The sequence below is a fragment of the Eurytemora carolleeae genome, unplaced genomic scaffold (genome assembly GCF_000591075.1).
Source record: "Eurytemora carolleeae unplaced genomic scaffold, Eaff_2.0 scaffold38, whole genome shotgun sequence".
In the NCBI taxonomy this organism is placed as follows: Eukaryota; Metazoa; Arthropoda; class Copepoda; order Calanoida; family Temoridae; genus Eurytemora; species Eurytemora carolleeae.
This window is the reverse complement of record NW_019396060.1, coordinates 564,987-577,364: the sequence shown is the minus strand read 5'-3', so window position 1 is coordinate 577,364 and position 12,378 is coordinate 564,987. Positions and strand designations below refer to the sequence as shown.

General features: G+C 34.9%; 1 protein-coding gene across 2 annotated transcripts; it reads left to right on the top strand.

Annotated features, from left to right (window-relative positions):
* The first annotated feature begins 404 nt into the window (after positions 1-404).
* LOC111708444 (importin subunit alpha-4) lies at positions 405-9,784 on the top strand. 2 transcript variants are annotated; one of them, XR_002766672.1, is made up of 13 exons: positions 405-530; positions 1,491-1,596; positions 2,026-2,126; positions 2,518-2,766; positions 2,971-3,165; positions 3,849-4,012; positions 4,625-4,769; positions 5,963-6,066; positions 6,406-6,522; positions 6,857-7,067; positions 7,480-7,587; positions 7,894-8,891; positions 8,991-9,784. XR_002766672.1 is itself a non-coding variant. In XM_023481825.1 (12 exons), exons 1-11 carry the CDS (start codon positions 450-452, stop codon positions 7,579-7,581), a joined length of 1,575 nt encoding a protein of 524 aa, XP_023337593.1. In that variant the 5' UTR covers positions 405-449; the 3' UTR covers positions 7,582-7,587; positions 7,894-9,784. The 2 variants fall into 2 exon arrangements, 1 of the variants encoding a protein (XP_023337593.1); XM_023481825.1 differs by having other exon boundaries at positions 7,894-9,784.
* Positions 9,785-12,378: the final 2,594 nt, after the last annotated feature.

Here is a 12,378-nt window from a genome sequence, read left to right as displayed (position 1 = left end):
CCGGGCGCTGCGGCCACAAGTCCTTATAGCAGCTGTAGAACCACGTCATAGTAGGTCGGATGTGTAGTACAGCGGATTTGGTTAAAGTCAGAAGTGAAGTATAGCGGATTTGTGTAGATGGAAAAATACACTAATCTTTAAAATATTTCTCACATTTGAATTTCCCGCCACAGAATGAAAAGGGAGCGTATGCGCATTGCCGCTGCACACTGATATTTTGCAAACCAAACCAAACCTCATTCTCAACAGTGCGTTCACTGCGTTTCCTGAAATTTCTTGGAGCGGATAAAACTACAGAAAAAGTTAATCTTATTTTCAAAGTGATTTTCTAATACTTTTATTTCAAAGTATATTTATGTTTATAAATGTATTTTTAAGTCCAAGGTTCAATTTGGCGACTAACAGACATATTACTGTTTTCAGATAAATAATAGTTTAATAAACAAAGAATGGAGAAAAATAAACCGGCTGCGAACGCCGCCGTTGTCGGCCGCCAGAAACTTTTCAAAAATGAAGGAAAGGATCAAGAGGTTTGTTATGCATCTAGATAATATTGAAAAGTATAGCTAATGTGTTGGAATGGGTGTGGGGTTTATGAGTTGTAATGGGGGAGGGGGGAGGGCTCCCTTTGTATCATTGAAATAACTCTATACTTCATACTTTCATATCGTACACAACCGTTCAGTACCCAGTTTTATGTTGCAGCATTATTTTTTTTATCGCTATACATATTATCAGAAGATGAACTAATGTAAAAGAGGAGTTGGCCGCAGCGCTCGGCCCCCTAGCCTGTCCTAGCCGCAGCGCTCGGCCCAGAAAGGGTCTTAACTCAACCAAGCCCGTGGCCGCAGCACTCGGCCCCCTAGCCTGTTCTAGCCGCTGCGCTCGGCCCAAAAAGTGTCTCAACCTAATCCTAAATAAATACTAATTTAACTGAAAATTGTTGAAAAAGTGGTCATGTACAAAAATTGATTAGGGGAGGGGTCCAAAAATCGTATTGTAGGACGGACCCAATTTAAAAAAATGAATCATTTATATAAAAATTATATTGCTAATATAAAGATTTGCATGAAGAAAATAATAAGTTTTTCGAGAATTGTGTGCGTATTTTGGCGTTTAAGCTTTGAGATAATCTAATATCATATGGGACGCTCTGTTGGTTATCTTGCATCAGAATGTGTATAGCTCTTAATTGGGACTTGGAATTGTAAACACTAAATCATTTTAAATTTAATTTGTATAAAGCTGATTATATAAATGTGCATGCAGTAAACAAAATTGTTTTTTGAGCTTTCTGTGCGTACGTTGGGGTCAAACATAGAAAAAACTTCATTGAAGACTCTCTGAAGTTGTACTTTTAAACTTCCAAAATTGCAACTAATATCGTGCTAATGATCTGTGAAGTTATGAGTATTTTATTAGTAACTTTTGTTTTATTATGTTTAATAATTCCTTGATCAATATTTTATTAAATTATAATGTGTTATCAGGAGATGAAGAAGAAGAGGAACGATGTAACTGTAGAGATCAGGAAGAACAAGAGAGATGAAACACTACAGAAGAAGAGGAATGTACCGAATACCGAGGATACTACAGGTATACCCCACCCTCCTCTCACCAAGTACTGCAATAATGGGTTAAATTTTGTCATCTCCTTCTGCCCAGTGCCCACTTAAAATTTTTTTTTTTTAATTAAAACTACTTTTAGGAAACACGTGATTTTGTTTTTTAAATTCAACATATCGCAACTTTATACTTACTCTCTTATATTATGATTCATTTTCTTTTTTTTCTCCACGATGAAATATCGTAATATAAGTTTAAGAATTATCCCTTCTCCTCCTGAGTAAAATGAATTCAAAATATGTTTGAGAAATAAAGAAAAGCCTTCCCCTCCTATTTTTTTATACTTTAAAAATATCGTTTGTTTTTTCCCAGATCGGCGATTAAAATTCTTAAGATAATCTTTCAACATGGAATTTTTTTTTTAAAGAAAATACATTTTTTAATTTCTTTAAAAACTAGATGATGAGGAGGGAAGGGAGAACCTATCCAACTCCAGCTTGGAAACTATTGTAGAGAAGGCCCAGTCCCCTGATCCTGCTACTCAGCTTCATGCTGTACAGGTAACGGAGTTTCTCATCTTTATACTTCGTTATACATTGTTATTCACTTTTATTAATTGTTATGTAACTTTATTTATTGTTAAATATAGACACACATCAATAACGAAATTCAACAACGGATAAGGTTAAACGAATAAAAAAGGTTATAACAAAACGAAACATGGCGATTGGCGATGTATAACGACGTTAGAAGATGAAAAATCGTTAAGGATCGATGTTATTCGTTAATCGTTATGCATTATTATATATCGTTAAATGTCTAAATACATATTTTCATAAATTTTTATATATTTATTATTTTTATTTTATATGAATGCAATGCTACTCATTTTTATTTAACATTACAATATAGTTTTCCTTCTTTGAAATCTTTCCATCATTATTTTTTAAGGCTGCTAGAAAGTTGTTGTCAAGTGACCGAAATCCTCCAATTGATGCCCTCATCGCCTCTGGCATCCTACCAGTTCTAGTCAACTGCCTCAAGTCAACCGACAACCCTAGCCTCCAGTTCGAGGCTGCCTGGGCGCTGACAAATATCGCAAGCGGAACGAGTCAGCAGACGCATGCTGTGGTGGCAGCTGAGGCAGTGCCACTCTTTCTTCAGCTGCTCACCTCACAACATCAGAATGTTTGTGAACAGGTTCGGATTTGTATTCATATTGATTCATTTCAAACTATTTTCAAATATATTCCAATCTTTCTGATGCTTCTTTTCAATGTTTAGTACTTTTTTGGAAGTATTAGATGCCTTTTTTTAAGGGAAATGACATAAAACTGTGGTTTTTAATAAAAACTATTTCTTTACATTTTTTCTTGTTCAAGTAGTATCATTGACATTTCTTAGGCTGTTTGGGCCCTGGGAAACATCATTGGTGACGGTCCTCAGCTCCGTGATTATGTAATCCAGCTTGGAGTTGTTCAACCTCTTCTAACCTTCATCAACCCTGAGATCCCGATCTCCTTCTTGAGGAACGTGACCTGGGTGGTGGTAAACTTGTGCAGGAACAAGGATCCTCCCCCTCCTATCGATACTATCAAGGTTAGAAACTAGTTCAGCAACTATAGGGTTAATGTGAGTTGAATTTCATTTCAGGGATATATATTGGAGGTTTTTGTCCATTCCGATTCATCTCGCTCTTTAAAATCGTCTTCCAAAACTGTTTCGTAAATTTTTGCGTGGAGTTCTACATTTATTTTTGAATTAAGGAAAATATATGAAGTTTGGGGTAAAATTTATCATATAAATAGATGTAATTGCATGGTGAAAGGTTAAGTTATTTTATTTAGGTAGTATTTAGTTTTCATCCAACATCATATATTTCAAAATATATTTCCATGGTTTCTCTTAATTAATCGGAAATATATTTAACATTGAATGTTAAAAGGACCTTTGGCGAAGCTTAAATTAGGCTGCCAAAACAGGATTAGAGATTTTTGTATGATTAAAATTCACCAACGTAAGCACTTCTAATATGCTAACAATAAAGAAAAACAATCTTTCGTAGAAAACTGAATTTAGTAACGAAGAATTTATAGGAAATTGATTATAGTTTCAAAATATTCATCCTAGTTCTAATTCTCGGTTTATATTTCATTTGAAATTACATACCAATTTTGACATACAAAAGTTTTTTTTTAATCTTTTGTTTTGTAGTTGATTGTGTTGCGCTATACGGTTTTTTATAGTATTTATTTTATTTTAACTTAAAATTGTGCTTTTAGGAGATTCTTCCTGCTTTATCCATGCTGATCCATCACTCCGACATCAACATTCTCGTAGACACGGTCTGGGCGCTCTCCTACCTCACGGACGGTGGGAATGAGCAGATCCAGATGGTGATAGATAGTGGAGTAGTCTCTAAACTAGTGCCTCTTCTCAGTCATAGGTAGTGATAAGTGATGTGCCTTCAGCTGGTTCGCTTTGGGTCGTTTTTGTTCATATTTTCTTTCAGTGTCAATATTTAGCATAGTAGAAAAAGAGAAAATGTTTTCTAACATTTTTATTCCAAACATTTTGCTTTTCTTTAACAAAGTCAAATTTAGATCCTGGCAGCATAAGATATTTGCAAAAATTGACCCAAAAACTATCTAAAAACAATGTTCAGAATTTGATTTGCAAAGATTAGTAAAAGGCAATCTTAAACATTATACAATTAAAAGGAATCATAGCGATTCATAACACTAATCAAAGGTTTAAAAATCTTCTAATCTTAATATGCAGTATTTTGAAAGGGGTTCATATTTTCATGTCAAAAAATATCTTTTAAGGTTTTGGAATTTACATTTTTCCCGTGAAATGATAAAACTAGAAAAAAAAGACAGCTGATAGTTTAAGTTATGATTTAGTGTACACAGTCACATTTTAATTAATGATTTAATTTTCAAGCTACATACTTGTTAAATTTTGTGCTTTATAAACTCATCAAATACACATTTCATAGCTAAAAAATGTTTATGTTATTATGAACATCAAAATTAATTCTGAAATATTGTTGCAGGGAGGTTAAAGTTCAGACGGCAGCTCTACGTGCTGTTGGAAACATTGTGACCGGGACGGATGATCAGACCCAAACTGTTCTTAATCACGGAGCTCTAGATCATTTCCCTGGTCTTCTTAATCATACAAAAGAGAAGATTAATAAGGTAAAACTTGGATTTTTGAATTTATTCAGGGGTTAATTTTTCTAGAGATATGATTTCACTTTCTAAATAATAGTTCATTTTGTTGATGTTCAGAACTATTTCACTAAGCAAAAAAATTATTTACATGTTTTTTTTTCGGATGAATTAAATTCACATTTTGGACACGCTTTTAAGAATGTCCCCTTTTTTACCCTAAAACTCTAAAGTATTCATAAACCCCAGAATCCAAATAGTACAGCCAAAATTGAATATTTGAATCTAATTCTGTTCATTTTTGTTTTGTTTTCTACCGTTTACAATGTTATTAGAAAATAAACACTTCTGGTATTTAATTTCAAATTGCTAAATCTTTAATTGATTTCATCTCACAACTACTAATTACTCCTCGTTGATTTTGTCCTTAAAGGGAGTGTTCGCGAAAAATAAAGGGGGGTATAGGCTTAATGCGAAAAAAAAGCGCTTTTGATCGCTACTAATCTTACTTCTATCTGTTGCGTCTATAAGGAGAAAATTGTTAAAGACGTCTCATACCGAATAACATGGCGTCCATACAAATTGAGAAAATTGCAACATACGACTTAGACCGTAAAAAAATCAATTTAATTTCAAACAAATTATTCAGATGACTATAGGTTGTAATATCTGAATGATTTGTTTGAAATTAAATTAATTTTTTTACGGTCTTAGTCGTATGTTGCAATTTCCTCAATTTGTATGGACGCCATGTTATTCGGTATGAGACGTCTTAACAATTTTCTTCTTATAGACGCAACAGATAGAAGTAAGATTAGTAGCGATCAAAAGTGCTTTTTTATCGCATTAAGCCTATACCCCCCTTTATTTTTCACGAACACTCCCTTTAAAGGAACTGTATTTTCAAGAGACTCTCCATGCCAAAATGTCGATGCTCGATTTACAACGGTACCCTTGAAAGCTTTGTCTTGTCTCAAGTATGAATTAAATATGGATGTTTTCGTTTATTTGAACTATGTATTTTCTTTTGTGGTTTCTTGTGCATTACTTGCTTATAAGAAAAATGGAGAAATTCACAGAAATAAACACTTCGAGTCACCAAACGACGAATCTTCCACATTTTTGATCATACTAAGGTTTCAAGGGTACCGTTGTGAATAGGACATCTTTGCATGGAGGGTCACTTAAAATTGCGCTTTTAATTCCCTTAATGTTTGCAGGAGGCCGTTTGGTTTCTGTCAAACATAACAGCTGGAAACCAGGGACAGGTTCAAGCAGTTATAGATCAAGGACTAGTTCCTATGGTTATATCACATCTTGCCAGGTACACAAAATTATAAAAACAAAAACACGATTTGAGATTTATTTTTAAAGGAAAATTAGTTGTTTTTATAAATCTATTTTTTTTCATAGATCAAACGCCAGGCACTTCAGCTAGCATAATAATAAATAAACAACAGTTTTTAACGATTGTAAAGTGAGGTTGTAGGATGTCTCTCTCTTAAAGCCTGATTTTATTTGTGCTAATACGTTACATTAAAATGTGAACAAACCCTTTTACTTTTAATAATCCTTTTCTTATTGATTATAAGTAAACGTTAAAGGATGAATGTTAATAATATTCCTACAGGTAAAGGCTTTAAATTTCAAATTTGTCCGCTAGGGGAGAATTCCAAACCCAGAAGGAGGCCGCCTGGGCAATCTCAAACCTAACAATCTCCGGGAATAAAACCCAGGTTGCATACCTGGTCCAACAGGGGGTTATTCCTCCATTCTGCAAGTAAGTTTTCTTGTTATTTACCTATTTATAAAAAGTAGTAATCGCTGTTTGTCTGTTTGTATGTCCAAGCATGTCTCATATTTTTATTGGGGAACTTGTTAAGAACCACGGCGCTTGGTTTGAAATTTCAAAGTAAAATAGGCCGACTTCTACATTTTCTGATTTCCACACAACACTGGGTTTGGAGAAAAGTGACAAGTTTTTTTTATTTACGTTAATATTCAGAATATGAGAGTGATGTTTAAAATTAGATTGTACAATGATTGAAAGTAAGTTATGTAATTATTAGATTTAAAATGAATCTTATTTTAATTGTAGAATTGCATTTTTCTAGTTTGTTGAGCTGCAAAGACACCCAGGTTATCCAAGTTGTCCTGGACGGTCTGAACAACATGCTCAAGATGGCCGGCACAGAGGTCGAGGCGGTCGCGGCCATCATTGAGGAGTACGGAGGTCTGGACAAGATAGAGGCTCTGCAGAACCACGAAAACGTCGAAATTTACAAACTCGCGTACGAGATAATCGAGCAATATTTCAATGACGAGGTATGAATAACAAATTTTGTTCTCTTTTGTTTTTCTCAATCTTGTTCTGTTAATTTTTCTACCGACAACTCAAAATGGGGACTTATTTAGGAAAATATCGCATATTTTCACGGACATTCTCATTTTCTTGAAATATTCATATAAAATTTTACATTTTGCTAAGCAAACTTTATGTTGAAAAATTGAACCAATGACATATTTTGGTACTGCATTGTAGGTGAATCTACTAAATCACAAAACTCATTTTTTGTAAAATCGCGGATTTTCTAGGGAAAACAAATGCTTTATAATTTTAAAGGGTTAATTCCCATGTAGCTCAGGCTAAGTGTGGACTGGATCCTGGAGGTGCCCTGATTTTATACATTTCCTGGATTGAAAGGAATTTAATAAAAATAAATAATAATTTTAATAGGAGGAGGAAGATGCAGGATTAGCTCCGGCTGCAACGGAGGAAGGATTCCAGTTTAACTCCGGTCCTGAAGGAGATCAACCCGCAGGAGGATTCAACTTCTGAACTGAGGTAGGACTTAAATCCGCCAAAGTATGGTTTTTTTAACAACGGGGGGGGGGGTCTTACAGATTTCTTCTCGAAGTTATTAACCCTAGTGAAATGATATAAGTTAACTTGATAATGCCTGACAAATAAGCTGCTATTTAATTATAAATCTTATCATCTTCACGATTACAGATAATCCACCAACTAACTAACTTCTTATTGCGATTTGTGAACTGGAAAAAATTTCGATTTCAACGAAATTAAGAAAAAACTTGTGTCTGTTAGTATTTTATCATGTTCGATTATCTTCTTAAATCTTGGTCTGTTTAGGATGCACCTCGTACGACTGCAACTTCGAAACCTAAACTATCTTCTGTAGATGGATACTGTTGTCTGTGAGAGCTATGCTTTTCCTGCAACCGCTCCGCCTCTCAGCAGCTGGTTCGCCTATTTATCTGCCACGCCCTGGCAATGCACCCCTTCTCCGCCCTCGACACTCAATACTGGAGGCAGAATTTAAGCGCAAGCGTCTCTCAATTACTGTGTCAGCCTGTGTGTTTGTAGTTTCCCCTCCACCCAAGACGAAGAACTAGAAAATCCTCCAAATTTACTCCACTCCGCCATGTTTAAAACCAGATATACCTCCGCCCAACCTACTCTCTCCTCCTTCCCGGGAACTACTGTATGTGTGCCAACTGTGTAAAGATGAGGAAGGAACAGTACTCCCCCTTCCCTAGTCAATCTTATTCTGAGCTCAACATGTGAACTGTGTTATATATTATGTGAGCTAGTACCGAGCAACTGAATGAAACTGTGAGCTATCTCGGCACTACTATGTGTGAAATTCATACTTGAAGAATTCTGCTAAACTCAATCTATGATATCTCCCTCTGGGACCCTTTGTTCCCTGTATATACTAGATTGTACAACTGCAACGCATGGTTTTGAGGATCCCAACCCTCGAAACCATTTAAACACACACCTCAGTACATGGATGGTTTAATACAGCAGCTCCTGCTTGTAGTTAGACAATATGTACTTCTAGATCTTTCTATTCTCCTTACATCTCATAAATGTTAAAATTAACTGCTTTCACAAAGATCAATTTTGATCTTTTCATTGGTTTGAAGAGATAAAAGTGTGAAAGAAAATAACACTTTTGATAAATAAACTCCCTTTTCACGATGGCATCCATCGATCAATGTTCTTCAAGCGATAACATTTCTACAACACTCCCCTGAATTGCAAGCCCCTGCGCGATCTTTTGTAATGTAATTTATCGATTATGTAATGATCAGTTATCGGGAGATAATTTCAAATGTATCTAAGTAAGAAATTATGTATTTGTCTTTTGATCGTTGGATTGGAGTAATCCCCTGTGAATTGTCCAAACGATCATTTGACCCGTAAACTTGATTTCTACATAGGAAATGATCAGCTGCGCGATCATTGCTTGATCAATGATCATGCTGAAACGATATTAAACGTAAACTTTGTTCAGGAATCCCTCGCGTACTGCAACCTTTTCCTTCAAATCTTCATTAAATCATTCCAGTACATATTTCTATTCTTTCTTCTGTACTAGACAGTTGTTGACAGTGTACTTGACCTGTACAGTGTACATAATTTGACAATGTACAATGTGCTTGACGTACTCTTTGTACGTTCAGTTATGTAAAGTGTACAGGTCACAGGACTAATATTGTACTGTATATACTGATGTAGTACCGTACAGTTTTATATAACGAATACTCTAAATTGCACATTCAAAGTGTACTATGTACACTGCAAATAAAGTTGACAGTGTACATTAGGTTTACAGTGTTATAAAAATTTTCGATGTAAACACTTTGTACTCAATGTGTATGTATAATGTATATTCTGTCAATTGTACTGTACACAGAGGATCTAAGGATTAGAACTATGTGAATGATCGTTTCCTCCCTAAGTGCGTTGCACGCTATATTGAGCTGTGATAGTAGTACGCTAGGGAGTCCTTACACGCGGGTGTGTCACTACAGTACATAGCTATCTAAATCATGTATAACATGTGCATTAATCATGTACGTACAGTGCTTAAGTATGTTTGGACACCCTTAATTCAGGTTGTCTTAATAGTACTCAAAAACTTCTTAAACAAACCAATTTTGGCATTAAATTATATATTGTTAAGGCATCCTGTTGTAGGTAATTTTTTGTTAAAAATAAAATACAAAATCTCTTTGTTGTTCTTTAAAACTCGGAATGTAAGGAATTTCAGAGACTGTGACCAAAGGGGGGGGGGCCACAAAACGTATTACTCTCCGGAAAATTTAAACAGTGTTTAAACATAACTTAGAATTGTCGTAGGAGGCTGATTTTTTGCATGCAAACTCAGAATTATGTATATTACGTGCATTTTTTGGTTTTGAAGGAATCTGAGCAAAAGTGCGTGCGCGCGCGCGTTTTTTGTGAAAAAATGCGACTTTTTTGACAGTAAATCAATGTTAACTAAGTTAACATTGATTTACTGTCAAAAAAGTCGCATTTTTTCACAAAAAACGCGCGCGCGCACGCACTTTTGCTCAGATTCCTTCAAAACCAAAAAATGCACATAATATACATAATTCTGAGTTTGCATACAAAAAATCAGCCTCCTACGACAATTCTAAGTTATGTTTAAACACTGTTTAAATTTTCCGGAGAGTAATACGTTTTGTGGCCCCCCCCCTTTATTTGCAAAGTTTACAAACATTCGGAAGAATTTTTAATGTTTTAATTTTGGCTTGAACAATTTCAATGCAAGGAAAGGGTGTCCCATAAACATGAGAATATAGTGACAATTATTAAATCGTTCTTAGTTGACTTTTTATTCATTTGTCAATTCAAAGTAAGATAAGTTTATAACCATTTGAAAAATAACAAAGGTACTTTTGAAAATTTTGAAAATGATTAAAACTAATCCTATTACTGAATAGGTGGATCAGTTTCAACCAGTCATGAGTCCTTTTTTGCTCATCCGGTAAATGTGAATTCGATTAATAATGATAGTTTCCGGGTGTTAGACGATTTAATAGCTATAACAATAACTAAAAAAGTTATTTTTTTTGATATTTACATATTTTATATTCTTGGGTTTTCTCAGAATTTTTATTCCATATGAAGTATGAGATCAGAAAACCTAGGATCATCATTTTAAGAAAGTAAATGAAAAGAGTCTGAAGATAACAAGTTATGAATCGGGGTTTCGGATAGTTGTGAGCCATTTAGAGCCGGAAGCTGCCGACAATTTTAGTAATGATCGGGATGAACTGTTCGAGCCGATATTGTCCACCTGTAGACCTGAGTCCTAGTAACTTCTTACTTAAATTAATAGTACTCTTAAAAAAATTGGGAAAAGATAATCTAAATCTAGTAGAATGGGCGGATATTCTGTGGGGGAATAAGATGTGCATAAAAAAAAATTTTTTAAAGAGAAGGATATTTTCATGAAATAGTAATGTTTTCTCCGCCGTGTATTAAATAAGAGTTTTTGGATTATTTCTCTGAAAATAGAAATACATTAGTTAAATTTTTAAATAAATAAACAAATTTGAGTCTTAACTAAGTACCACCCTTGTGTTGGATGCGGGAAGGTTCTTTCTGCAATCTGCAATACACTTTCTTTAAGTTGAAAAAAGAAAATGGAAAGAAATTCTTTTAGAAAAAATGCACAAAGCGCCAAAGAAAAATGTTATTGTTTTTTTACATATCACAAAATTTATCAAAAGGTAATCCACAATTTTCTGATTAGGAAAGAAGAGATATAGTCAAGGAGGAGTCGGAAGAACGTCCCAGCCGCATGCGATCGTCCCAGAAATCTTAGTCTGACCTAACCCTTAATTAATACACATGTGTGAACTACTTTTTGGTTTATTTTAACTATTTTTGTGTTCGTTTAAAATGGTAATGTTACATGAGTTACATCGTACCTATACGCCAGCTGTTTATTTTTGTATCATTTGAGGGTAAGGTTAGGTTAAGACAATTTCGGGGCCGAGCGCTGCGGCTAGGGGGCCGAGCGCCGCGGCTAGGCCGGCTAGGGGCCGTGCGCTGCGGCTACAAGTCCATATATAGCAGCTGTTAAACCATGTACTAGTAGGTCGGATGTGTAGTATAGCGGATTTGGCGTAGGTCAGAAGTGGAGTATAGCGGATTTGCGTAGGTCGAAAAATACACCATCTTAATTTTAAAATACTTTTTGTTTTTTGAACTATTTCTAAAAAATTGGGTTCATTTGAACTATCTCGTGTTAATTTGAACTAATTTTCATTTGATTAAGTTCAATTTGAACTAATTTTTTGTTCATTTGAATTATTTCTTCGTAATTTTGTGGGTGGTGTATTTTTCGACCTACGCATATCCTCTATATTACACTTCTGACCTACTTGCACGTGGTTTTTCAGCTGCTTTTTAGCTGCTGTAGGTCTGTTAAACTATAGGTCAGTTGCACCTTAATTCAAAAAACTTTTGTTTGATCCGACCTACTGTAGGTCGGATGTACAATTATTTGTAGGTCGGATAGTCATCGATTGTAGGTCGGATTTACACTTAAGTAGGTCGGATACATATGCATTTGTAGGTCGGATGGTCATCAATTGTAGGTCGGATTTACACTTTAGTAGGTCGGATATATGCATTTGTAGGTCGGATGCACACATTTGTAGGTCGGATGGTCATCGGTTGTAGGTCGGATTTACACTTTTGTAGGTCGGATATATGCATTTGTAGGTCGGATGTACACATTTGTAGGTCGGTTGGTCATCGATTGTAGGTCGGATTTACACTTTTGTAGGT

Coding starts and splice junctions, on each gene's coding strand:
- LOC111708444 (XM_023481825.1), top strand. CDS start 450: ATGGAGAAAAATAAACCGGCTGCGAACGCCGCCGTTGTCGGCCGCCAG. Junction 4,770..5,962: donor CAAAAGAGAAGATTAATAAG/GTAAAACTTGGA, acceptor TAATGTTTGCAG/GAGGCCGTTTGGTTTCTGTC. Junction 7,068..7,479: donor AGCAATATTTCAATGACGAG/GTATGAATAACA, acceptor TAATTTTAATAG/GAGGAGGAAGATGCAGGATT.